Raw genomic sequence first — 27,168 nt, forward strand, 5'->3', positions numbered from 1 at the left:
ATTTATTCAAAATATTTGTGTTATATCAACAGCCTCACAGCTCTGCTGTTACCAAAGCTACATCTACACTAATCCAGATAAATTTGAAAACCTTTTCATCTAAAAAGCTGGTCATCCACACGTCTGAAAACGCTTATGTCCCTTTACTGAGCATGAGTAAAATGCAAGGCCCTTTGACCTGCGTTATTTCCACCTGGCATTCATTTACTTTCCAGCTCTTTGAAACGTCGCGTTAATATGTTAGCTGAATTAGTGTGGACATTGCCCAAATCTGATCTCGAGCTCAGGTTATTGCCTGTGTGGTGTTTATCAGTATTCTCCGGTTTCTTCCTAAAAACATGTGGGTGGACTGGCTATGGTAATTGCTGCTAGGTGTAGGTGTGTGTGTGTGTGTGTATTGCTCTGTGCTTGGACGGTCCAATCCTTAGTGTCTAACCAAGATGTAATGGCACTGAAAATGAATACGTTATTGTAAAATGTTCAATTAAAAAGGTCTTAAGGGGGAGTTTAAGAGAGCAGTTGGAAATCTGTTAACTATTGGCCCTGGTTAATTTGCATATTGATAATAAGCATTTCATTTTCATGCACGTGTAGAGCTACGTGTGTTTTTAGAAAATCTCCTTTAAAAATTAAGCGAACTGGTAAGATTTCAGCAAACCCCGTTAAAACAAGCGCAGCTCCAGTGTGAACACGTTGATGTAGCGAATTTATTTGTTTGCTGTCGCAAGATGAAATCCCCAAATCCAGTCGAAGTCCAAAGTACCGAGGGGCAAAAAGGAGCCCGAAAAAATGCAAGCTGGGTGAAGAGACGAGTTAAAGGACAGGAGCAAACGGTGAGCGTTCATTATTTGTTCATTCCATTCATTCATTTATTTATTAATTCCCAGTGGTTTAGCTTGGTCTCGCGCAAATGGTCCGCCATTTTGTATCACAAAAGCATCACAGCCGTAGGTGCTAGCTGGGCCTGGTGCACAATACAGCAAATCCAGCTAACTACAATGATCGCGACGGCGAAAGAAATCGCATGAAATGCAGAAGATTTGAGAAATGTGATTAGACGTGAAATGTGCACGCGCGTCCACGCCGGTAAAAACAAACCGCGAACAGGGCGCCATGTTGTTTAACCGCACTACAGAAACAAAACAAGGTTTCTGTTTATTGTTGACCGTTGTTGAGTCGTTGAAGTTTATAAACGCGTAAAAGGTGCATAACGATCATTCCACACAGTAACATGTTGGTTATAGCCTTTAGCATTGTTTACTAAGTTGCAGAATGACACCACTTAGGCTAGAGCTAGCAGGCTAGGTACATAGGTAACTTAATTCGTACTAGTCGGTCAAGCTAAACTGCAATAATGCGTTTTAAATTTTTTATTGCATAAGAAAGCAGCTTTTACCTTTATCATGAGTTGTTGCTGAACTGCCTCGCCCCTCACAGTCAGGATTCGAATTTCGACGATAAACCGCTCTGTGAAGTGAAGTCCAAACACAGAGGCGATTAAAGGACGGTAACCACTCAAGTTACATCCGCAGGCGGCGCATCACCACAGCTCGGAGGTCTACTGTATGCCAGTGTAGGTAACACACGCATGCGCAGTGCAGTTCAGCCAGCGTGGTTCGGGGTCGTGTTGAACCCCAAATAACTACAGATTCTCTTCATAACTTTATTATATATAATGTCATTTCCAAGCCGTGTTACTTCTAGTTCCAGTGAAGCTAATCAAAACAAAAGTTCAAAAATCGTACACAGTTTATTAAATTATTTAATAACTAAAACTTTTTAGTTATAATTACATTTTTTTCCATGTTTGCACTAGTGCTAGTGGCCATTAATAGAGTTACAGTCTTAAAATACTGTTTATACTGAGTGGATAGTGTTACTGTGTTGTTTCAGGTGAAGTCCAGACGCTTTTTATTGCCGTTCATCCATATAACTCAACTCATTTTCCTGAGAAATCAATCCATAATGTAACTCATAACACTACAGCAGCTAGGTAGACAGGACTAGATGTCTAGGGCAAAATACAAAGCATGCACAATGCAAGCCCACGCTAAACAGGACACCAGTGTACACCGTATTATTTAAAAAACCACGACTATTTGAAATATTTTTGCAAATAATTTGTAGTCTAATGCATGCATTTATTGTATTTACTGTGTTTATTGACTTTGCATTCCTGTGTCACTGAGCATCTGTATGCGGTGAGAGAAATTTAGTTAACTTGCGTTATCTTGAGTTGTACCATTACTTTGAAGCTGCGGTGATTTCGCAGCAATGTGACTTGATCACGAGTGTGGTGTCACGTGATCTCACGGCTGTATTTATGCGGCAGTCTAGGGGAAACTTGTGGACGGGTGTAAAGGTAAGAGCTTGCTACATTTCGGTGACTTTTTTGGGATCGAATTACGCTTGTTAGCGGCTATAAAAGTCTGTGAAATGAATTTCTGTGCTGTTTGGGTTGTTCACTGCTTTGCCTTTTGTGGATAAACATGGCAACACTCTTGCTCTACAGATGTATGCGACGCTACTTGTGTTACTGTTGGGAGCACTGGGAGTGTTGGGAGCTCCAGCTGCGGATGAGATTAAGTCTCTCCCCGGGCTTTCCAAACAGCCAAGCTTCAAACAGTATTCAGGCTACTTTACAGTGGCTGGCAACAAACATCTCCACTACTGGTGCGTTTATTTAGTACCTTTTGTTTCTTCTGATATCAGTTATCACAGGAGTTCCGGGTGCGAGCCATATGCTGGTGTTTCGTAAAAACAAACCAAAAAGAAAGCTTAGTTTGTGGCTCAAAGTCGATGCTGTGGGATTTAATGGTGGTTGTAAACATGGCTCTGTTTAGGTTTGTGGAGTCTCAGAAGAACCCGGCGAGCAGCCCGGTGGTGCTGTGGCTGAATGGAGGACCTGGCTGTAGCTCCCTGGATGGCCTGCTCACGGAACATGGCCCTTTTCTGGTGAGCTTTGATTCCTGGGTAATGTCAACCTTAAGGAAATAAACTGATTTGTGCTTTTGGGGACTTCCTTAAATCTGCCTCCACTTCCTGGATTAGCCTTATGTCTGGCGAATACCAAACGCTGGGCCAGCTTTGAATCGGTTATCAAAACGACTTCATAATCAAATAATCCTATTGTGTGCACATTTCCAGGTTTATATCATCTTGTTTCTTTTCCAGATCCAGGATGATGGTGCTACTCTACAGTACAACCCTTATTCATGGAATATGGTATGAAGTGGTGATTGATTGAAACAGACGTGAAACCTTCATTATGTTCCCAGTGTTGTAAATGACTTGTCAGTATATGGGAGTAATTGTCATGTTTACGGTACTGAAGCACAGTTTAAAGAAAGGGTGGAAAAAGCTATGATTAGTTTGTTAAATGGTTTTATTGTGTTTAAAGCACTCCGTAGTGAATATGTAAGGAATAAAATACTACAGGGCAAGCTGGTATAGGAAAATAATCTTTAGATTAATGAACTTCATGATGTTTGAGCCCATCACCGACAGTAGATGGTATACTACATGTCTTCCTCATATGCTGACATACAGTTTGAGTTCATGCTGTTGAACAGTGACCTTTTTTGTTGTGGAACTTGCACAAGAATTTCCTCTTTCTGTTTGCACCTACAGTACTTTATACCAAAAAGAAAAACTTGTCTCGTTGCAGAGAAATTTAAAAGGCTTTTTCCCCCCAGAAAACCAGAAATTCGTACAAAGTGTAGACAATAGTCTTCTTTCTATAAATATTTATTTGGCAGCACTTTGCAGAAATCTTCATATTCTCATGAACATACATTTTGTCATTTGTTAATAACATGATTTTGAATTCTGTTTATTAGCTGTAAATTGTGCAGATCATATGCCCATCAGTCCCCATGAATTAGATGCTACAGATGTAGCTTTATTATACACCTGTGAGCTGCCAATCTTCTCTGTGCTGCTGTTAAAGAAAATAAATCCACACCATCTGTGCAGTCAGATCTGGGAAATTAAGAGTAGTAGTATAGTGTGTATAACTGGTATAAAAGTTCTGTTTTGCATTTAGTTCTGATGCAAATTTTGCTTTTCAATTTTAACTCTGCACAATTCAGTGTTTTAATTGTTGCATTAAATTGTATATGAAATGGAGAATTATTTGGCAAACCTTTATAATACCTGACATAAATGATGTGATTTGTACGAATTTTATTTTGTGTGATCAGGCCAGGATGCCCATAATAAAAACACATGGGATCTTGTTGAAATGTGAAATGTCCTCTTGAAATGTGCAGTTCCTGTTGTATTAATTTAAGCAATCAAGGGCTAGAATTTTTCTAATCAGCTGATCATATTTTGCAGATTGCTAACGTGCTATACCTGGAGTCACCAGCAGGGGTCGGATTTTCCTATTCTGATGACAAGAAATACGCAACCAACGACTCGGAGGTGTGTGTGTGTGTGTGTGTGTGTGTGTGTGTGTGTGTGTGTGTGTGTGTGTGTGTGTGTGTGTGTGTGTGTGTGTGTGTGTGTGTGTGTGTGTGTGTGTGTGTGTGTGTGTGTGTGTGTGTGTGTGTGTGTGTGTGTGTGTGTGTCACTATTTTATTGAACACTCTTTTCTCATGTGTCTTTTAGGTATCCATGAACAATTACTTGGCCCTCAAGGAATTTTTCCGACTTTTCCCAGAGTACAGCAAGAATGAGCTTTTTCTCACAGGCGAGAGCTATGGAGGCATTTACATTCCTACACTAGCTGAGAGAGTTCTGGAGGACAGTAGCCTCAACCTGCAGGTTGGTGCCTTTCAGATTAGTTTTGAGTGGATTTTGTCATTTAAGGTCATGGTGTTGGTGAATTAACCAAGCTTTTGTGTGTGGGTGTTTTTTTTTTTTGTTTTTTTTTTAGGGTATAGCTGTTGGAAATGGCTTGTCCAGCTATGAACTGAATGACAACTCGCTTGTCTATTTTGCAAATTACCATGGACTGCTTGGAGAGAGGTTTATTTTCCCCCATGCTTCTTCTTTTGACAGTATTGTCCTTTAACAAGTCCAGCAAGCAATTAATTTGGTTCAGATTTTATTGGATTGAGTTGGTATATAAACCTATTTTAACAAAAGAAGCACTAGACCAAAACTGCTATGACTTGTATGACTAACAGTTATTTTCAGCTATGACTAATGTGACTGACAGTATATCTCACGAGTGGTCACATGCTTGGTCAGAAAGCTTGAATAGGAAGTGTTCCTTGGCTTTTGGTTTTCGTGCAGCTTTTTTATTTATTTATTTTTTTCCAGGTTACAAATTAACTTTGGTCTTCAGATTTGACTAGCATTCCTTTAGTGTCTGCTTCTATAATAGGATAATATATTCATTCTCATGTGTTGATTGGCTCTTGGTGGATAATATAAATTATTTGCCCCTCTCCGAGGTGTCACTAATGCCTTGTTTCTTTCTCTCAGTTTATGGGCGACTCTGCAGAAGTATTGCTGTAAAGACGGACAATGTAACTTCTATAATAATCCTGATACCTCATGCTTGGATCCAGTAAGTGTGTCTCTGTCTCGTATCTATAATCTGTTCCTTGCTGCTATTTTATTGTTTAGTGTAAGCACTCTTGTTGGCTTTCATTGTAGGTATCACAAGCACAGCAAATTGTCTACAGTTCTGGACTTAACATTTATAACCTGTATGCCGATTGTGCTGGTGGAGTTCCTTACAGTACAAGGTAGGAATCTGCTTAGTGAAGTGATGAAACATTTCTAGTCTGATGAGTGCTCTCATCCAGGATGACAACATCCCCAGTGATGGCGCATGATAGAGGCACAGAATGTGTGGCCTTAACTGTCTCCAGATCTTGACACAACTGATTTATTTTCTTTATTATTTATATTATCTATTATTATTTATTATCTATATTATTATTTTGTTTTGTTTTTTCTCAAAACACCAATCTGGGGAATTTCAGTGCAGTGGTGGCTATGGTCTTTTGATTTCTCAAAAAAGGGAGAAAAAAGTTTCAAAAAGTCCCTGTGCTTAAAAAAAATAGTTAAGGGTTAGTTATTCCCTAATAGTCCTGTTGCTACATAGGTATGTAGTCAGCTGTTGTTGTTGTTGTTCATTAATGCTTTATAATATTTACTCATTATGTTTATGCACTTTGAAACTTAGAAATGATCATTTCTGGATGGTGCTGTGAAATAACTAACATGATAAATTCCTGGCCTTTTTCCTCTACTCTTATTATAGCGTTGAAAATGGACGCCTTGTTATTCGTGACCTGGGAAATAACTTCATTAACCTGAATTGGTCTAACTTATGGAACCAGGTAACCAAGTTCACTGAATGCTATGATTTGTTAATGTTTTAATATGTGTTTACTAATCAAACTCTAGACTAACAGTAGTGTTGCCCTTTTAAAAAAAAAAACACCTTTTGGGATGAACTGGAACACTGATTGCACCCCAGGCGTCCTCACCTGACATCAATACCTCACTAATGCTTTTGTGGCTCAGTTTCCTATTGATGTACCCCAAATTTAGAGGACAAGCCTTCCCAGAAGAGAGATGTTTTTTATAAAAGCAAAGAGGGGCTATATGGGATGTTCAACAAGCACATATGGGCATGATGGTCAACTGTCCACATAATTTTAGCTATGAAGCAGAGGGCGGGAAAATGTTTACACTTTCCAATGGCCAATTATTGACTAGTTTTCAGGTCTTTTCCTTTTGTATGAATGTAGCTGAATCCTGAATTGTTTTAACCCCAATTATTAATATTGAATAGTTTAAAAAAAAAAAAAACCCAAAAAAAACAATTCAATTTTAGACTGTATGCTGGATGGCTGTAAATTGTTGCCACTCGCCAGCCTCTTACTCTAAATTCACTAGAAAGTAACCCAAAGATTATAGTCAATATTAAAACTTTGTTTGAGGCTACATCATAGTTATACTGCCCCAACAAACTCTATGGTCATGAGTGGCTGCTGAGTTGATATTTAATGACTATATTAAAAAAATTGTTGGAAAAACTGTAAAATGTATTAGTTACTATAACGTTTTACAAAGTAAAATACTTTGTACCATAGTTTATGAAAAGAACAGTTACTAAAAGGATATTGTGATATCAGAAAAGTACTATGCAATAATCTTGTTATAATGTCTTGCTACCTAATCCTAATACATTTTATCCTGTTATGAAGTGTTTGCTTTCTCAAGCCCACTAAGCAGCAACTTCATTTCTGTTGTAGAAACTACGAGCACTGGGCTCTGTTTTCAAAACCTTAAAGCTTGACCCTCCCTGTGTCAACTCTACCCCGTCTGCTACATACCTGAACAACCCCTATGTCAAGTCTGCTCTCCACATCTCTCCTGATGCACTTGACTGGGATATCTGCAGGTGGTTTTCTACATTATACTTTTATCAATTTATTAATACCATACTAGAGAACTTGAAGGATATCTGTGCAAAGATGGCTTTTCTTTTTTTTCTTTTTTTTTAAATAATGGTCAAAATAACTTTGCTTAAAAGAGGTTTTGTTGTGGTGTCCACAGTGCTGAGGTTAATCTTAACTATAACCGTCTCTACATGGATGTAAAGAAGCAGTACCTGAAGATACTCGGAGCTCTGGTGAGTTGGCTAGAAATGCATCCATATACATTCTGACATACCATGCTTGTATAATTGTAAATTGTTCTGATACAGACATGCGTACCAGCTGATACTATTTGATATAGGCATAGTATAATGTTACCACGCTAATGAACAGCTAACACTGAAATGCCAGCATATCTGGCCACCTGGATGTACACTACCAGTCAAAAGTTTGGACACATCTTCTAATTCCATGGTCTTTCCTGATGTTTATTTCTTTCTACATTGTAAAACAATGCTGGAGGCGGCCGAAATACACAATAATGTCCTTTGAACAGTTGATATTGAGATATGTCTGCTACTGATGCTCTGTAAGGCTTTCATAATGGCTCTAATCTGAGATGCTGTTAATTGCTGATTTCTGAGTCTGGTAACTCTAAATGAACTTCCCCTCTGCAGCAGAGGTAAATTTTGGTCTTGCTTTACTGGGATGGTCTTCATGTGAGCCAGTTTCATCATGGTGCTTGATGGGTTTTGCACATGCACTTGACAATACTGTTCTTACAAGAACTATTCCAGAACACCTGACTTTCGTGTCTTAAAATAACAACTGACTCTTGTTTTTTTGTCATTACATATGGATTACTTAAGTCCATGTGTGTTATTTCATAGTTTTGAAATCTCCAGTATTGTTCTAGAATATAGAAAATAAGTCACTAAACAAAAAACATTGAATTAGGTGTGTCCAAACATTTGACTGGTAGTGTATTTCTTCAAATCAAAGCAGATTTCTAGCTGGACTCTTGAAAAAATATTAAGTAGAGGATCTACAGCATTTTACTATAATAGAAATAACTAGATGAAGCATAAAATTCAGCCTTGCTACAGCTGTTGATCTTTCAGCTGCTCCCTGTGTGTGAGGGGCCGCCACAGCGGACCACCTGGTCCGCAGAACAACTTGGCACAGGTTTTACACCAGATGCCCTTCTTGACGCAACCCTCCCATCTTATCCGTGCTTGGGCAGTGGCTGGGAACTGAACCCGGGCTGTCCGCATGGTAGGCAAGAAACCTACCACTGAGCCACCAATGCCCACTGAGCCTTGCTGCAGCAAACATGCATAAAAATTAAAAATAGCTTGACCACTATCTGTACAGAAACGATTTTTAAAATTGAGCCAAAACCCACATTTCTCCATTAAAACACTTACGATAGTTGAATAGTCATTTACAGTCAGGCTAATATTGTCAAGAACAAGTTCATGAACACACACATGCATGAATGTGATAGTCATTATTTCAGCCAGAGAACAGTGAACAGCTAAATGAAAGTGATGCCTTGATTGTAACTAAGCAAGGGCAAGTCTATCCCATGTTAGGAATACCAGGAAGGGACCCCAGTCCATCTGAGGGTGCAGTACACACTCATTCACACACTTGTAGTCCCCTCTGACACTACTGGAATGGCAAGGCCATTTCATTTGTTTGTGCTCTACACCAAAGACATTTTTTAGAGTGTTTAGAAATTCAGCTTTCCTTGTATTTAGAAGTAAAGAAAAAGAACATGGCACAATCTGTATCAGGCCACCCAATTTTAGCTGAGCAAAATTATTGGAACATTGACAGGTTTCTTTTGTTTACCCAGATGTGTCCTGTTGGATTGATTTGTTTAAACAATAAATAGCTCTGAACATCTAGCTCTTGGTTTTAGCCTTCAGTTTCACATGTAAAGATTTATCCTTCCTAAATAATAAATAAGCCAAAATGAAGATCAGAGAGCTGTCTACAGGAGAAAATCAAGCTGTATTAAAGCTGAAAAAAGAGGGGAAAATCACCTGGAGGTATTGCACATTTAAGATAGCCAGTACAACAATTTGGAATGTCCTGAAAAAGGAGGAAGCTCCTGGTGTTCTGAGCTAAAGAATCTGAACAGGTCTGCCAAGGAAAACAGCTGATGACCGTATGAGAGCTGTAAAGACAAATCTAATACAGTCAACATCAACAGCCTTTGCAAAGCAGGGGGAAGATATTGCAATCCATCACTTTTCTGCTCTTCAAGAGCAGAAATATAGATGCCATACTGTTAGATGTACTCCTCAGCAGTAACCAGCAGCCAGATGGGAATCTCTGAAGAAATACAGAGATGAGCCACAAAAGATTGGGACCAAGATTAACCTCTATAAAGTGATAGAAAGGCTAAAGTGTCCAAAGAAAGAATCCGCTTGTAGGTAGTATCATGGATTGGACTAGCATAGAATAGATTCAGTAATCTTTATTGATGGTGTAACTCAAACCTTTTGTCTGCCAGAAAAATGCATCCAGTCTAACCAGAAGAAACTTCATCATGCAGCAAGACAATGACCCAAAACACAAACAACACAATGAAAGACAACTTCTGTGGAAACAAAGAGGAGGTTTTAGACTGGGCAAGTCAGTCACTAATTCAAAGATCTTAAACTGACTGAGCAACATTTCACCTCCTGAAGAAGAGGCTGAAAGGAGAAACTGCCTGGCTGTAGTAAAAGCCTGGAAAATCCTCACACAGGAGGAAACAAACAATTTGGTGACCTCTGTGAGTCAGGCTTGAAGTTATTGCAAGCAAGAAATATGCAACTAAGATCAAATGTTATTTACTTCAAGATATCTGTTCCTATATTTTTGCTTGTCTCAAACATTGCCTGGTCTGATGCAAAAGGTTCTATGATTTTGGTTGTATAGACCAATACAAATTGGTCATGCCAATAGTTTCAGAGGGGACTGTAAAATACACTTGGGGTAACGTGGTGTAGCCGGTGTATCTATTAGCTGGATGTTTGGAGCTGGAGGAATCTGGAGAACCCAGAGGTAGTCCATTAGTACAGGCAAAACTCTGCACCAACATTAATCTGAGCCCAGGTACTAAACCAGGACCCAAGAGCTGCAAGGTGGCAGCACTACTTGTAGAAAATGCCATGTAGCTAAGACTTAGCTATAAACATGGCGGATCAATTGGATGCACTCACTTAAGTCAACTCCTTTTCAGTAGGACAATGAATACAATGCTTTTATGACTACTATTACACAGAACTGACTCCAGTTAATTAGTGTTTTCCAAATATGCCTTTAAATGCTCTTGTATTTAGAAAAGAAATCTTACAACATGAAACCTCTTCAAATATGGTTTGCCAAGCTTAATGATATTTTTATTATGTACAAACTAAATGTAACCCCACAACATTATCTTTTACAGAAATACCGTGTGCTGGTGTACAACGGGGATGTGGACATGGCCTGTAATTTCCTTGGTGATGAGTGGTTTGTTGAGTCCCTTAAACAGGAGGTAAGTTTCCTCTCAACATTTCTACTCTACACATTTCCCACACTGGCACCACAGAGGAAGTAATTGTGAGCGGTTCTGTGGCAGGTCACAGTTCAGCGCAGGCCATGGCTCTATTACAATGGTGAGACACAGCAGATTGGTGGATTTGTCAAAGAGTTCACAAATCTCTCTTTCCTTACTGTCAAGGTAAGTTTAATAAATGCTGCTTGCTGATTAAAGTGTTTTTCTATTCAGATGGAGGTGGTTTTTATTCAGATTTGTATTTTACTTTTTTCTTGTTGTTCTTCAGGGTTCTGGTCACATGGTCCCCTCTGATAAGCCTATAGCAGCCTATACCATGTTCCAGCGCTTCATCACAAAACAGCCGTTCTAATGTTCCTACACATTTTACACTGTTGGCTTAGTTTGCACTGAATCACTGTGAAGCACTCTAATGTGTTTTGGAGTAATCAAATTTTGATGGTGTATATTGGCTGAATGTGTTCACCTTTTTTTTTAAAGATTTTTTTGTTTGTTTTCGTAACTGTGGTTGAAAAGACTGGCAATACCATTTAGCTTCAAGTGACTACATGGGGTTCAACTGTAATAGCACATTCTGGACTGACTAGTATAGTTTTTAATGTTGAAACTTTTCAGATGATTCTCTGTATCTAGCAGGTAGCTGCAATGACATTTTAACAAGGGGGGGAAAAAGGGATTCGTATTTCATCTGACAAGAGGAAATACACAACCAAAATGAATATAGGAATCATGTGGACCTAGTTTTCTCCAGTTGCTCAGGGTTGCTTTAATTGCTTTTGAATTTCTGAAAGAACTTTTTGCTGTGCCTTTACAATCAGTGTCTGTTCTTCTTCTTCTTTCCAAATTCCTCTATATTGAAATTAATTTTAGTTAGTGATGGACAAAATGATACACCATAAACATTTTCTGAAATGAGTCAGTAGTCAGAAAAATGTGTAATTATTTCAAGTAAAAAGTTGCTTATTACTAGGGTAGTGTCATGAACAGGGAGAAAACAACTCTCCAACCCACTTTGGAGTCTCTTCTGTGGAAAGGTTGTTCAATATACTTAAAAGCAATTAGTAAGTATTATAGTGGTATGGAAAAATTACTGTTTCATAATCTAGAATCGGTGTGTCAACATGGCATATTTTACACATTTTTTTTTTTTTACTTTGTTTTTAATTACATTAAAATGATGGAGAAATATTTGCCTCGTTTTCTTGTTCAAGATATTTCTGGACAAAATGCTTGAACTTCAGGTTTTTACACCAGTACAAGTCTTCCATTAACAAAGGCTACACAATATGTTTTAACCAGTGTGCAGTAGCTGCATATTTTTAAGTAATACAGTAGTGATTAATTCTATTACAACAAAATACACATCAACTGTAGCTACTGCCAAGGACACATGGTATGGAAGGGTCCATGTTCATTTCTGGTACAGATGATAAAATATTGGTGTGAAGTTGACTATTTAGCAATCACTTATTAAAAGTACATAAGAAAGTAAGTTTAAAATAACAGTGATAAATATGTCAGGCTCTTAAGATGACTTCTTCTCAATCAGCTCCTTCAGACCACTTCGGAAATGGAGATTGGCTCCAATAGTGATGTAGCCCTGTTAGATTACAGAGTAAATAGTGAGTGTTAAAGTTTGTAGTGAAGACCGAGTTTGGCGAAAGGTCAGATTTGTCATAACTTACATCGTGATACTCGACCACGTCCTCGATGAGGTCGATTCCATCTGGCAGAGGGATCTGTACGCCTCTTTTAGTGTAATCTTGCATTGGAAGTGAAAGAAGAAAATGAAGCAGCAGTATAAACTATTTAGAAAGAAACATTTTCATTTACAAGGGTCCAGTGCAGAGGTAAATTTCTGGCATGCAAACATTAGGAATGTAAATAAAGGAATCCTTTATTTCTTAAGTATCTGCCTTTATTATTATGATAGTTTAAATTGAACTAGTTTTAATAATGTGGGTCAAGTGAACCTGTTAGGAAATAACACAAGCTAGAATAAACAAAAATAACAAATGGTAATGTAATAAAATAATCCTGAGTACATCTCTAGTTGACATCAACTATGGGGTATATAGGGTTCATAATTAATGTTTCAAAATGTATTTAAAAAGCAATCTGAATTTAGTTCCAGATATTCATATTAGGACCATTACATACAGGGATAGCAGCATTGTGTAACACCCCTACTAGTGAAGAGCAATAAAACACACTGAAGGCTAGGAATGGACATTATGTTGCACTTACTGTTTAACATGGGCACGATAGTAACTTGGAGCAGAACCTTCAGTGGTCCTTGCAGTGGAATCAGCTGCACACCGTGAAGATTCAGACAGCAGCCATCGAACACAGAATTTTATTCTTAAGTTCTCACAAAATAAGTTAAAGCAAAAGTACGCTAAACATCAAACGGTGTCTTACCGCTAATGACTCCAAAGCAGACTGGTTAGAAAAGATTTTAAACCTAAAAACAGAAAACGTGTTAATTGCTGTATGTGTGATCCAAATATTCAGACTCCTTCACATGTTGCACACTTTATTGTGTTATAAATGTAAATAGAAATGAACCGAATGTACTTTTTCCATTGAGATTCTCCATAATAAGTAAGTGAAAACATGTTTTTCAAAGTGCTTGCAAATTTATAAATGTATTGTTGAACTATCAAGTAAGAACACTGAGGGGAAACAAGTATTTAGGACACTTTTGCTATTTAACATAATTCCACTCCATTTCTCCATATCAGATTCACACACAAAATATCTTTGACTTCGTACTTAAATTCTGAACAAAAAAAAGTAGATATTTATAAGCACAAACAAAGCTATATTTAAAAAAAAAAAAAAATCTCATTTATACTACTGAGCAGCTGAGGGTTCGGGACTTGTTCAGGGTCCCAGCAATGGCAGCATGGTGGTCCTGGAATTTAAACTTACAACCTTCAAGTGAGTAGTACAACATCTTACCCTCTAGGCTACCACCACCCCAAGCAAAACTGACAGGAAAAAAAATCTTCTGGTCACCACAAATTAGCAGCACTAGAACTTTGTTGCAAAGCTTATCAATGGGTAAGAATGAATTAGGTTTTTGTAGCAATATGGTTCAATTTTGGTCCATTCCTCCCGGCAAACCATCACCAATTATCCAAGGTTATAATGGTCCCTCTGCTGAACTCGCAATTTCACTGGGATTCAAGTCGAGATACTTCAAGGCTGGTCCATGCAAGGCCTTCTTCAGTTATTTTGGCTGTCTGTTTTGAGTCATTGTTTTGTTGAAACATCCATCTTCTTTGTAGATTTATTTTCTTGGATCATGAGCTTAAATTTCCCTCTATGCTCATGCCTCCATAATTTTTTATGTACAGTGTTCTTGGGATCATACATGCAACTCTACTCTCTCCTAATATGATGAGCTGAATTAATGCCATTGCTTTAAGTATATTGCTCCAAAGAAGTTCTGATTTGTCTAAATGCAATGATATGCATCACAGTGCTTTATTTCTCTTGTATTGCTGTTTCATGGGGTTTAGAGACTCAGATGATTTCTACACCTGCATGTTGTCAAACTAGTTGTACTTACAGGGATATTCAAGGTGTTTGCTATGACTCTGTAGTATTTTCTTGTTTATTGTTTAAACAATTTGTCCCTCAGGGAAATTCAGGAAGCTTTTATACCGACTTGTTTCATAAAATCTTCCCAGGTACCAATTCAGTTCAATTTATTTGTATAGCGCTTTTAACAATGGGCATTGTCTCAAAGCAGCTTTACAGAAGTATAGAAACAGAGAAGGAAAAAAAATGATAAAGTTGAAATTAAAGTTACTATTTTATCCCTAATGAGCAAGCTTGCGGCAGTACCAACATCTTTTATTATGATATCTGGTGCAATTTGCACAAGAACATTTATTTTGTATGATTTACATTTAGGACTACAAATATATAGTTTAATGTCCAAATACTTTTTTTCCTGTCAGTTTCATATTTCATATATGTTATGCATTTGTTTATGCTTATGAATATATAATTTTTTTGGTCATATTTATAGGGGAAAAAAGTCAAAACACATTCAAAAACATTTAAAGTGAATGTGTGGCTGACGATATAATAAATAACAAAAACAACTGTGTCCGAAGTTTGTGGACACCTGAATGTCACACCTTTTTGAACATACTAATCCAGATTTAGTCTCTACATCTCTGTTACAATATCCTCCAATCTTCTGGGAAGGTTTTCCCCTAGATTTTGTAGTGTGGTTAGGATTATCTGCATTCAGCCACAATTATGTTTGAGGAGGCCTGGGTCACATTGAGTGTACAAGTTCATCCCAAATGGTTGACTTCTTCCAGTCCACCCTTGGCAAACCACATTCATTTCTATGGACATTACTTTTGCACAGGGACAGAACTCTCTTTGAAGAAAACTTGTTCTAGTGGGCATACCTCAGACTGAGACAAAGATTCACCATTCAACACGATAACCTAAAGCATACAGCTATGACAACTTTGGGTGGCCTTGGGACAAGTCTCCAGAAGTTCTTGAGTGAACCTATATAAAATCTATAGAAAGACCTGAAGATTCATAGACATCTAATTGGTTGAGCTTGAGAGGATTTGCCAAGAAGAATGGGAATTTAAATCCAGCTTTAAAGATTTACTAAAGAATACTCAAAGCTGTAAAGTAAATTTAATGCATTTAATATGAAATCTATAACACAAATAAGTGCAAGGGGTCTGAATATTTTCCTGTATATGTAGTGTACATAGTATATGTGTATATACCCCAAGAAAAATGGCAGAATGTTTAAACTTCATGTACCTTCTCAGGTCCAGCTGTATAGCCAATCTCTTCTCCTTCATGTACACCTTAGCATTGAATTTGGATTCCTATTTGTCACATACAAACCATTTACAATAAGATAAGCAGTGAAATTGTTTCAGAGCAGTTGTGACTACAGTGACCTTACCGGCAACATTTCATATTATACTAGACCAGGATATGGAGAAGATTCTGTGCCAGACAGAAGAGCAGTTACAGGCAGCTGCAATTCCCAGTTGCATTGCAATTCACTGTGATTAGTGTGTTGAATTAAGCCCTAAGCCATATCAGTAATCTGAATAGAAAGAATAGAACTTCCAGGAAGAGTTGCCACCTGTGTACTGCATTTCACATTTTTCTCTCTGCTTTTCAATCCCCCTTTTTTTTATTATGATTCATGTGTATTATGAGAAGTCCATACCATGGTCATACTGCTGAGCTGAATAGGCGGCTTTCCTGCAGGAAGAACCAGCACTCTGACACCAGCGTGTACAGTTGCTGTCGCCCCCGATGGCTTGATGGTAGACTTAGGAGCCGATGTTACCTCCAGCTCCAATGAGATGGGGGCATCCATCATAGAAGGATTCTGAAGAAGAAAAAAAATTACTTCATTAGATGTTGGGATTCTGGCTTCCTTGATGCCTATAACTGGTGCACTCCATTATATTGTGCAAAAGTTTGTATCTGGGTTTTGGAATGAAAATATACCACTTTTTTTAACTCCTTTTACCAGTACACTGGCATTCCATTGCGCCAGTGGAATGAAAATCAACTGATTAGGCATTTTCAATCAGCATAAACAATTGATTTATTTTATCACAGAGACTCTGGTATAAAATTAGTCAGTGTGAGGCATTTGTACCTTTGTTTGGATAACCTTAGACAGAATTTTAATAGTTGATTGACTTTAAATTTTAGATGCTTATGAACAAGCACTTGGCGCATCTAACTATCTATTCCCCACTGTGTAGTGTGACATGACAAAGACGTTCAATGTTGAACATGAACACCCCAAAACATTTTTGGACAATTAAAAAAGCCGGGAGTAACACATTTAGAAATCTCTCACCAAAAGCATGATCGCTCCAAAGTAGGTGGTCCTGAGAAGCATCTCTAAGTCTTTTGGCATCTGAAAAGATTTCAAGAGATTACTCAAGGTCCTTTTCCTCTTTCTAATATATTCCTGTGTGTATGTCTTACTCGTTCATTAGCTATGTGCATATTGAACACCCCTCCTTGGAAATATGAGTAGAGGCCACTATCGAAGAAGTATTCGGAGAGAGCCATGTAGATCATGCGGTTGTATTTGTTCAACAATGGATTTACAGAATAATTCTCCAAGATGTCATCCTTGTTCTGCAAGTTATAGAACATCCCCTACGAAAAGAAAGGTTCATTCAGGAAATTCCAATCAAAACAGAAAAATCTTTAATAATCGATCAGTTAACATCACTGGTAATAAAACTCTTACCCTGAAGTCCATATCAAGACTGGTGCTAGTAACCACTGGGTCGCTCAAAAGTGAATAATCAATGCCGACATAATAATCCACCTCTGCACGCACTGCACAAGCACAAACATTCGTGTTTAGAACTCTGAATCTTTCCCAACACATTTCCACACAGATCACAAACATGCGTGAGAACAAGACCATTTGTATATTTAAAAAAAAAACACAGTCAGAAGTGCAGTCTGACCTGGAATCGTCTCCAGCAGTTGGTTGATCAACACTAGACCAGCGTGATTCAGAGCAGGGCAAATCTAAAAGAAGTATACAAGTTATGTTTATATTATTTTCCCTTACAAAGAACTTACCTAGAAATTGATAACTTGCTCCTCAGCATGAAAACTAACCTGCCGATTCAATATGAAGCGCATTCCTGTGGTCAGGAAAGTGGCGACAAAGTCATAAACCCTCCTGTAGACATGAAGATGCATGTTAAAATGAAAATGCTTCTGAACCTTCAGACTTTTTACTTGTTATCAGTATTTATACTGCAGCATGTTTGAATTCTCAGATCTGGTAGTGAGAAAATTGTGATTCTTTTTTGTTTTTTAAACAACAGCTGCTCTGACAGTAGTTCCAGCTTTAAGACAAATCACAAATTTCTATTAAATCACTCATTCCAGTGCATTTCTATAGTAACTGCTCATTCACATGGATTAGTAGATGTGCCACATGATCTAAGCCTAATAATAAAGAGATTAAAATTCGGCCGCCTTCAGCATTGGTTTACAATGTAGAAAGAAATAAACATCAGGAAAGACCATGGAATTAGAAGGTGTGTCCAGACTTTTGACTGGTAGTGTATGTTAAATAAAATTTGAATTTGTTATGTTGAAGCTTTGTGCAAACACATTTTTTAAACATTTATTAAATGAGTATCGGTTTCAGTGCTTTGTAACAGATGTCTGTGATGAGAAAGTTTTTAGGACAGGTCAGAGAGAGAGAGAGAGAGAGAGAGAGAGGGAGGGAGGGAGAGAGAGAGAGAGATCCCATGCCTATAATATAAAAATAGACCGTAAAACAAGGAACTATAAAGGTATTAATATGTCAGTACCCAAAAGTCCCGCCAAATTTGGCCTTCATCTTGGCAACAGAAGCATCACAGCTAACATTGGCGATCTTCAGACGGCCCTCGTCATCCTTGGCAAGATGGAGGGTTGTGTTGATGTATACACCGTCTGCAGAGGCATTGATGGAACCCTCATCCTGTCTGATAGATACAAGAGAAGTCTGTCAGCTGAGGTTTGCACCTAATTCTCTGCAGATTTGTGAGTAGGTACTTTTGCACATATATTCCTGCTTAATTTTGCTGGAGCATTAATTCATGATTATCAACTCAGTTAAACAAAAGGACAAAAGCAGATGCAAGCATTTCATTTACAAACTTACAACAACCAGTAGATCACACGTCTCTGGAAGTTGAGGGTAATAGATGAGTTCTGCACATCAAACAGCAGTCCATCTACAGGCTGGAAACTCAGATCTGCAGTCAGGTTCAGCTCTTTAATCTTTATACTGGTGGACAGAGACAGGGTTAGGAGCAGGAGCTTCATCGTTAATCATGCACCTTTAAAAAAAATAGACTAGCTGACTACAACAAATAAAGCCTATTCTAAAAAAGCCTTAAGTTGTGTACACAGTGGATGGATAAAGATTTGTCCACTTGTTATCTGACTTTTTTATCTGACTTTTGGATAAAGATTTGTCCACTTGTTATCTGACTTATTTTCTTTTCACTTTCAAAAATGTCATTATCATATGCCATATATTTTGACTACACAGGTGAATTCTTATTGCTCTGTAACATTTTCATCTTAGTCTTCACCAACAAAATGAACATATGTGCCGACTTATCGACTTATTAAACTAACAATAGCTTTTACCCATATTATTTTCTGTGATACTCATAGCTCATGACTTTGGCTTTAAGACTCATGGCTTAAAGATCTGACTTGTCACTTGTCATCTGATTACATCTCCGATCCTTTGTGTGTGAATTTAATATTGGAAAATTAATAATATCGTTCCATTTCATTTTGCAGTAGAATTCTGGTACAATGAAGCAATAAAAGTAAATATAATACACTCACTGTCCACTATATTAAGAACACCTGCTCACCCGCACATTCATGCAGTAATCAATCAATCATGTATCAATCAATCATGTAAAAGTCATGCAGGTGCAAGTCCAGGAAGGATATAGTAACTCACTCTTTACAGTGGTGAGCAGTAAAGCATATCAGCATGCAAAAAACATCAAACCTTGAAGTAGATGCGCTACAACAGCAGAAGACAACGTCGGGTTATGCTCCTGTTAGCCAGTAACAGAAATTTGAGGCATCATCATGGGCACAGATTCACCCAGCTGAAGATTAGGGGAAAAAAATCACCAGGGCTTTTTTTTCCCAGTCTTCAACTATCCAAGGTTAGTGAGTCTATGCACATGATAGCTTCAGAATTTTGTCTTGGCTGACAGAAGTGTAACCTGCTGTGGTCTTCTGCTGTTGTAGATCATTTGTCTCAATGTTTGATGGGTTGCATGTTTTGAAATGCTTTACTGGTTTTAATGTGGCTGTAAAGTGTGCTTGAGATTCTGTAGACTTCCTGTCAGCTTGGTCATTCTCCTCTGATCTCAACAACAAAGTGTTTCAGACTGCAGATCCTCTGCACACAGGATGTTTCTTTTTCCATCCAGCTGAATTCTAGAGACTGTTGTGTGTGAAATTTCTAAAAAACCAGCTTACCTGGTATTAACATGCCACAAACAAAGTCACAGAAATGTGAACATTAAGTACTGAAGCTCCTGACCTGTATCTCCAAGACTTTGTGCATTGTTCTGTAGCCACATGATTGGCCGATTGGATAACTGCATAAAAATGCAGCTGTACAGGTGTTCCTATTAAAGTGCACAGTGAGTATGTAACCAATTATGGTAAAACATGTCCTAGACTCTGTTGACACTTTGTTGATTCATGCGAGCAGCAGGACTATATCTCTAGGGAGATTATGCAAATAAAAACGGATTTTTTGGATCGCCCAAAGCACTTTTTAAGACAACTTCACAACCTCATGTTCAAGTGTAAATGTCTCTCCAAGCCACATTTAGCGAACAAATCTTTGACAGATATGCTGTGTGACATCTTAAAAACCATTTGGATTTTTGGCTGTAAAATCGATTTTTTAAGCTGCAACAATTTTATATTCAAACAACTAAAAATAAGGATAAGGATCGACAGTGAAAGTTAGGCTTTGAAGTTAATGTGCTGATTTGCATATTAACATGATTTCAGCTATCAAATTTCAATCTCTGACTGGAGACATATGTCTATATTAGACTGGACAAGTGTTACTGATTGAATGGAGTTGGAACTCACTCTGTAATGGAATACTGCAGACTCCCCTTCTTGCCATGCATCTCTGGCATAGTGATACCTCCCAGCTCTTGCTCCACAAACTTCTGTGTCTCGTACTTCACTAAAGAACATACAACAAGGCCGTGTGAATCTTTTGTGATCGCGTCCAAACGATCTGAATAATCGATTAGAATGGGAATGCTCTTTTCTTACACAACTCCAGTCCTCTGGACGTGATGCGGATTTTGAACCCAGGAGAAATTTCTGTCATCTGTACTACGTGTGGAAGAAGGAAGATGAAGACGGCTATTCTGTAGAGCCCCATGTTGCCTTAATGGACCATTGGAACAAGGGATGACAGACAGGGAGCAAAGTGAGACCAAAAGACAGGAATTCTTTCACAAAATTCCTTCTTGGAAAGAAAGAGGGTAAACACAATGAAGAAATGGATGTATATATTCCACTGATTTAAGAATTGTGTTACCTAGACAGCGATGTGGTAGCTTCGTGGATAAAGCGTCAGCCTACTGACCAAAAGGTTGTGAGATTGAATCCCCTCTCAACCAAGCTGCCACTGCTGGGCCTCTGAGCAAGGCCCTTAACCCTCAATCTCTCAGTTGTATAAAATGAAATAAAAATGTAAGTCCTTCTGGATAAGGGTGTCTGCTAAATGCCAGAAATGTAAATACATAAAATCATTGCTTGATTCAATTATCTTTAGATAATACAAACAGCATTATGTTTTGTTCTCTTAGTTTGTCCTGTGTGTATACTCCAATTGAACATCTTCCCAAACCAGCAAAGGTTCAGAGTTTGCTCTTTCTGACTCTCTAGATGTTTAGTTCCATATTTACCGTTTCATACGGTTTTCTTCACAACAATGCTGATTACTGTTGTAAAAATCAAGCAACCAATCATAATAAATGCCCTATCAAAACAAACGCATACCATGTAGCTGAAAATCAGCTTCACACACATAAACTGAGCACTCATACCTCAGCTCCCTGCACACTGACATAGCATTTACCCTTAATGACGTCAAAGCCCTTTTCCCTCAGCTCTTTCTTAAATCCAAGTATCTTGGAGCACTCAGTGTTTTTAAACAATACTGCACGAGTGCGCACCAGAGTGATTAATACGGACAACTCACAAAAGGATTTTTTCCTTGCCTTTTGGTTGAGCATCTAATGGCTGACGTCTGTGTCTCTCTTCCTCTATAGCTGAATATAATCATGGAGTGTGTGTGTGTGTGTGAGAGAGAGAGAGAGAGCGCCCTAGCACATTATGTAACATGGAGGAAAATCCCTTTAAAGAGAAATCAGAGGAAGCATATCCTATAATATAGAACATGTAGTAATGATGTACCATAATATTCAACATCAGTAATATTGCCGCTATGGAATTGTTCAAAATATTGTAATATTTTACACTAAAATACCTAACAAATATAAATGTAATGTAATATTATACAATATTACAATAACATAGAGTAGGTTTCTAAACTACTTTATAAATATAAATCTCATATTTTTAAGAAAAATCAGAGGAGTTATAAATATAATAAAAAATGTATCCTTCTCAGGTTGAATGTAATGTTTTCCTTTTCATTTGCAATATTGTAAAATAAGTCATAGTCATTATTATATTATTGTAATAATATTTTAAAGCATGATGAGGAAGGGAATGATTTAAACATGAAATCTGTACATGGACTAGAATTGCAGCATAATTCAGTGTCCCTGCTTTGATTTGGAGCTTGTTGACTGTCTTTTTGTGCAGTTCTTCCCTGTTCCTGCACGGGGATTCATTCGGGTTCTACTGTTTCACCTGCTGTCCAAAAATATTGGCAGTAGGTGGATTGGTGCAGAATTTAAAGATGTTTACCCAGACAGACCCCCTGTAGAAAAAGGAGGTTCTACCAAGTAGGTCTGGTCTAAAGTGGATGGATATTGTGCATTTTTTAAATTTTATTATTATTTTAAAAATTTAAATACAATTTTTATATTGAATTTTATATGTTCATATTTTTATATTCATATTGTTTTGAAGTTGAAGTTCTGTCTGGAAAAATCTCTGTGTTACTTGTATTCCAGACAAATCTGATGGTTTTTAAAAAGGTTATTTGACAATGGTACCAACACACAAGGGTGAGAAATGCAGGAGTCATTAAAAACAAATATGTTTTTCAGTGTAATGTAAAACAACCTGAAGAATCTGCAGCAGATCTGCCAGGAAGAAAGACTCAAAGCTGTTATTGCAGAATAGGGTGGTTCTCCCATACAGAGGAATACTCAAGAAAGCAACATTTTTTAGTTTAGGTTTTTATCTGCTGAAAAATAATATGTTTTAAAAACCTACTACAAAAGTATATTGGGTTGCAATGAAAATACTGGTTGGAACAATGTGTGTCATTTGTAATCCAGATGATTTGAATGGGGGTTGAATAGTTTGGCAAAGCACTGTATTTGCCCATTCTTCTTGGCAAAATTGCTCAAGCTTTGTCAGGCTGAATGGAGACATTGTTGAAAATCTTGCCATAGACTGAGTCAGATTTTACTCAGATTGAGGTCTGGGCTTTGACTGGGACAATCTATCACATTTAGGTTTTTGAGACACTCCAGTATAGCTTTGGCAGTGTATTTAGGCTTACAGACTTGGAAGATAGACTTCCAGATTGGATTGGGATTGCCCAGTATTTGGTGCCTTCCTCCTCACCCTTAACTCTGACCAGTTTCCCAGTCCCTGCTGATGAAAAGCACCACCAGAACAAGATGCATGTTTGTCACTCAACGGTTAAGGCTGGGTTACTAATTAGAAGGTCGGGGGTTCAAGCCCCAGCACTGCCAAGCTGCCACTGTTGGGCCCTTGAGCAAGACCTTTAACCCTGTCTGCTCCAGAGATGCTGTATCATGTCTGACCCTGTACCCTGACCCCTGCTTCTATCCAACCAAACTAGAATTTGAAAAGAATTTCACTGTGCTTTAATGTGTGTGACAAAATAAAGGCTGCTGTTGATGCTACCACCACCTTGTTTCACTGTAGGACACAATGTTCTCATGGAAATAAAGAAACAGTGCTCAGTGCAAAATGTCCAAAAGGCAAATTCCGTTATCAGTCCAGAGAAACTTTTTTTCCCATGTCTGCTTAGTCTTCAAACTGGAATTCACACTTTCCATAACAGCTTTGTTTCTGCCTGTTTTCCAGAAAGCCTATCTTGTGATTGAGCTGTGGTTGTCCTATGAACACGTCATTTTTGATACATTTCCAGAACTTTGTCCTGGAATTGTTTGTATAGATCCTTGGTCTTCATGATGCTGTTTGTTCACTACCACACTCCATTCCAGGAAGAGAAGAGAGTTGTATTTATATTGAGATCACATGATACCATAGCTGTGGAGTTCATTCAAATATTTATGTGAATGCAACTGATCTAATCCGAACCGGAACACATTTATGTTTTTCACCCCGACGTGTAAACACTTCATAGAACTATAAAAATATACATTTTTAAATAATTTTATATTATTCTCCCCCACTGCAATGAATCTATATAAATATAAAATATATTTTATATCATTTTTTAACTTTGGAATTACGGATTAAAATCAATTCGATTTAGATTAAATGAGTAAATTTAACAATTAAAATGAACTTTTGATTTAAAGATTAAAGTAGATTAGGATTAGATTTCAATTAAAATGAGTACATTCTTCAGAGAAAAAAAATTCAACACTATTGTGTGTAGATTTCCAGATTGTTAAATGGAGAAAAGTTCGAGAGGGGGAATACTTGTGCAAGACACTGATTGTTTCACCATCTTCAAGATGAAGTGTAGACAACCAGTTTAGTTTCTGAATAACTCTAGTCATCACAAGAATGCCATTAGGCAAACTCTACATTTAACGAATGGCATGACATACATCATGCTTTCAAAAACTTTCAATATACAAAATTAGTTCTTAAAATATATTTTGATGTATTTTCGCCCATCCTCATGTGTAGTGGCTTGCAGACAGCTGTCTTCTGCCATTCAGACATAATCTGGATGAATAGGCAGAATCAAAACAAAGTGTCTAGCAGCATGTTTTATGAGGGTACTGCCCCCAAGGTCTGATGTGAAAACTCTCTTTTCAGAACTCTCTCAATTTCAACTCCCGTCTTCAGGGAGGGGGTGTTAGGTCACAGTACTCCTGAATGTGAATCCATTAAAAATACTTGGAAATTTAGGAAACAACTTCCATCAGATGCATTACAAAACTCCTCAACAAGCACAGTGATAAACTAAGAGTGAGCAACAACATGAAACAAAGTTCCAGATGTCCATAAATATTTTTAGGTTTATTAAGATCAAAGTTGGTCACTTTTTTCCCCATGTTCTCTGCAGCCATGCTATTGTGATTCATGTCCTCATTCCGCTAAGTGTTTACATCAGATATGCTCCCATGCTAGGCTTGTAAAGAAAAGTGTTTGTAGCAGATGTGGCAGGGGGTTCTACTCTTCACAAACAAGTGCTCTGCTTTTCGGGTCAGTGCCCGATAATAGCCCCAAAAAGGTTGGGGGTGAAGAATGCATTTTATTTAAAGTTGAGAAAGAGACAAAGAAATACCAAAGCTTAATTCAACAAAGCTTGGTGTGAAACAAATGCAGGAGATTTTCCTTATTATTATTATTATTATTATTATTATTATTAGGTAAAAATGATTTATTAATTTATAAGGGAACATAAGTATAAAAAGCTTGTAGGAAATACCTTGTTGCTCCCATTCAAATATAATGCATTAAGTACAAGTCATGCTACGTTTGAGTGCAGCATCAGTGCTTTCACACAGCAGTCAAGATGCTTTATGGACCGTACCTCTGAACTGATTTTCTTTTTTAGGCACGATTTTATCCTGTAGTCAGGTAATTTACACAAAATTGACAGACATAAAAACGTTTTTGTTTAATATGTACAAGGCTAATAAATATATAATGTAAAATGTTTAGCTATTACTAAAAGAAAACAGCAACTAATTAACATTTACTCATCTCTAATTGTAGCACTGCTGAGTTGGACAAAACTTTCTAACAAACAGCTAAATTATCTTTCACAATAAATGCTCTCCCTACTATATTACTATTACTATACTATATGTTTTTACAATTCGGCCCAATACTTACAGGAGGGTAGAAATGTTGTCTGGCGCTTTAGATGGAGAAACTTTTCGGATTTACTTTTCTCAGGAATTCCTCAGTGGCTTGTCAAGTGATTCCTAAATCCCGTTCCTCTCCTTCTGAATCTTTCCTCCTTCTGTTGACCCCTTCATGGCAGGGCAGTTTATATGGGGAGGTTCAGGGAAAAGGGTGGTCCCATGCTTGCCTGATGTCGTATGACTTTGTGGTTGCAATAATGACAGTAATTTAAAACAAAAAAAAAAAACAAAAAAAAACCAACACATGGTACAATAGCATTTACTCTAAATGTGGTATTCAGGGGAGCATAAAGTGCTGAGAGCCTAGATTTTTATAGACCCCCCCCCCCCCCCCATCATAATATTTACCCTTGCATGTACTCTTAAACATAGTGTCCTGCAGCTCCTAGACCTACAGAAGCACTTTGCTCGCAAAGTTGCTGAAAGACTTTTGACCTCTCTATTCATCTATTTTTGTCTATCTATATAATATCTGCTTGCCAAGTTTTCTCCTTACGTTTTCAAACACAGTGCCAATTTTAACTGCTCTTTAATCACAAAAGTGACCCTTTAATCAGTTCCTGACTTCTTGGAAGCACCAAACTTTTTTTTTTAAACCGCAGATAGGTGGTACATTATGAACTGCATCTGGTAAAGAGCAAGCAGAGAAAATGAACATTAAGGAAAATTACATGCTTCCATGAATTGGTTACGATTTTTTTCTTCTTTTTCATGTTGCTTGTAATTACAATGTGTGTTTAAGCATATCCTAGCTCTGTACTAGGTGTATACAGAAATAGGTTGGGTTAAGCTTAGTCATGCTTCTAGGAACATCATATGTTCTCTACACCAGTATGGTGAGTGAATAAAGCATATTAACACAGCTGGATTCCTATCACACAATACAGTGATAAAATGTAAATGTAGAAATCATTTAAGACCTGCACACCGGATCTGTGGTGTGGATGAGGTGCACAATGAAAACCTTAAGGGCTTTATATAAATTAAACCCCTGTAACTGATTATGTTATGACTTTTGTTTTTATTATTACTCAAGCACCAACTTCACCAGACAGTGGTGGGAAACACACCAGCTTACAGACACAATAAAAAAAAGATATAGAAAAATACTCTGCGCATTTAGTTTGGAGTGCTTTATTAATAACTATACATACATATATTAAAACACACATTTATTAAACCATCTTCAGATGTTTAAAAATACACAATGGAAAAAATCCAGTTAAATACATATAAAGCAAATTTGTTTCTTTAGCCTACCTGGGCAAGTCTGTAGCTCCTTTTCTACATGACGTTTCCCTTCTTCAGTTCACACAACACAAAGGGCGCGTCTTATTTACCAAGAAACTACATGCACACAATTAAACAATAAAATAAAACTATATTTTTCTATACAATCCAC

The 27,168-nt window shown here is 37.5% G+C and overlaps 3 protein-coding genes across 9 annotated transcripts in view; 1 reads left to right on the forward strand and 2 right to left on the reverse strand.

The window, feature by feature from the left end:
- Nucleotides 1-1,578, reverse strand: part of ncoa5 (nuclear receptor coactivator 5) — a 13,735-nt gene extending 12,157 nt beyond the window's left edge. The window contains exon 1 of one of the 3 annotated variants that reach the window (XM_058402748.1): nt 1,397-1,578. The gene's annotated coding sequence lies outside the window, so the exon portion shown is untranslated. The remainder of the gene's footprint in view (nt 1-1,396) is intronic. The other 2 variants (XM_058402749.1, XM_058402750.1) reach the window with 2 other exon arrangements.
- On the forward strand, nt 22-12,090 carry ctsa (cathepsin A). Of its 2 annotated transcripts, none has more exons than XM_058402751.1 (15): nt 22-833; nt 2,513-2,673; nt 2,844-2,955; nt 3,175-3,225; nt 4,339-4,425; nt 4,612-4,767; nt 4,880-4,971; nt 5,434-5,518; nt 5,608-5,699; nt 6,221-6,299; nt 7,221-7,369; nt 7,525-7,600; nt 10,792-10,881; nt 10,966-11,067; nt 11,171-12,090. In XM_058402751.1, exons 1-15 carry the CDS (start codon nt 729-731, stop codon nt 11,252-11,254), a joined length of 1,521 nt encoding a protein of 506 aa, XP_058258734.1. In that variant the 5' UTR covers nt 22-728; the 3' UTR covers nt 11,255-12,090. The 2 variants fall into 2 exon arrangements, with proteins under 2 accessions (XP_058258734.1, XP_058258735.1); XM_058402752.1 differs by lacking the exon at nt 22-833 and adding an exon at nt 2,205-2,362.
- Nucleotides 12,041-27,166, reverse strand: pltp (phospholipid transfer protein). 4 transcript variants are annotated; one of them, XM_058402755.1, is made up of 18 exons: nt 27,027-27,166; nt 25,735-25,947; nt 21,059-21,184; nt 20,788-20,904; nt 20,596-20,695; nt 18,611-18,736; nt 18,276-18,431; nt 17,569-17,632; nt 17,412-17,475; nt 17,186-17,277; nt 16,915-17,091; nt 16,784-16,843; nt 16,136-16,300; nt 15,715-15,782; nt 13,324-13,366; nt 13,150-13,213; nt 12,588-12,664; nt 12,041-12,502 (listed from the first exon to the last, which is right to left on the reverse strand). In XM_058402755.1, exons 4-18 carry the CDS (start codon nt 20,897-20,899, stop codon nt 12,428-12,430), a joined length of 1,443 nt encoding a protein of 480 aa, XP_058258738.1. In that variant the 5' UTR covers nt 20,900-20,904; nt 21,059-21,184; nt 25,735-25,947; nt 27,027-27,166; the 3' UTR covers nt 12,041-12,427. The 4 variants fall into 4 exon arrangements, with proteins under 4 accessions (XP_058258738.1, XP_058258739.1, XP_058258737.1 ...); XM_058402756.1 differs by having other exon boundaries at nt 21,059-21,237; XM_058402754.1 differs by having other exon boundaries at nt 21,059-21,240.
- Between the last annotated feature and the right edge of the window lie 2 nt (nt 27,167-27,168).

The sequence above is a fragment of the Hemibagrus wyckioides genome, linkage group LG11, assembly GCF_019097595.1.
Source record: "Hemibagrus wyckioides isolate EC202008001 linkage group LG11, SWU_Hwy_1.0, whole genome shotgun sequence".
Lineage (NCBI taxonomy): Eukaryota > Metazoa > Chordata > Actinopteri > Siluriformes > Bagridae > Hemibagrus > Hemibagrus wyckioides.

Bases quoted from the DNA above. Each gene is read 5' to 3' on its own strand.
- ctsa (XM_058402751.1), top strand. From the start codon at position 729: ATGAAATCCCCAAATCCAGTCGAAGTCCAAAGTACCGAGGGGCAAAAA. The intron at 834-2,512 runs GTGAGCGTTCAT...CTTGCTCTACAG, and splicing joins TTAAAGGACAGGAGCAAACG to ATGTATGCGACGCTACTTGT. The intron at 5,519-5,607 runs GTAAGTGTGTCT...CTTTCATTGTAG, and splicing joins ATACCTCATGCTTGGATCCA to GTATCACAAGCACAGCAAAT.
- pltp (XM_058402753.1), bottom strand. From the start codon at position 20,899: ATGGGGCTCTACAGAATAGCCGTCTTCATCTTCCTTCTTCCACACGTA. The intron at 17,476-17,568 runs GTTAGTTTTCAT...TACTTCTTTTAG, and splicing joins GCTTCATATTGAATCGGCAG to ATTTGCCCTGCTCTGAATCA. The intron at 15,783-16,135 runs GTATGGACTTCT...TGTGACAAATAG, and splicing joins AGCTCAGCAGTATGACCATG to GAATCCAAATTCAATGCTAA.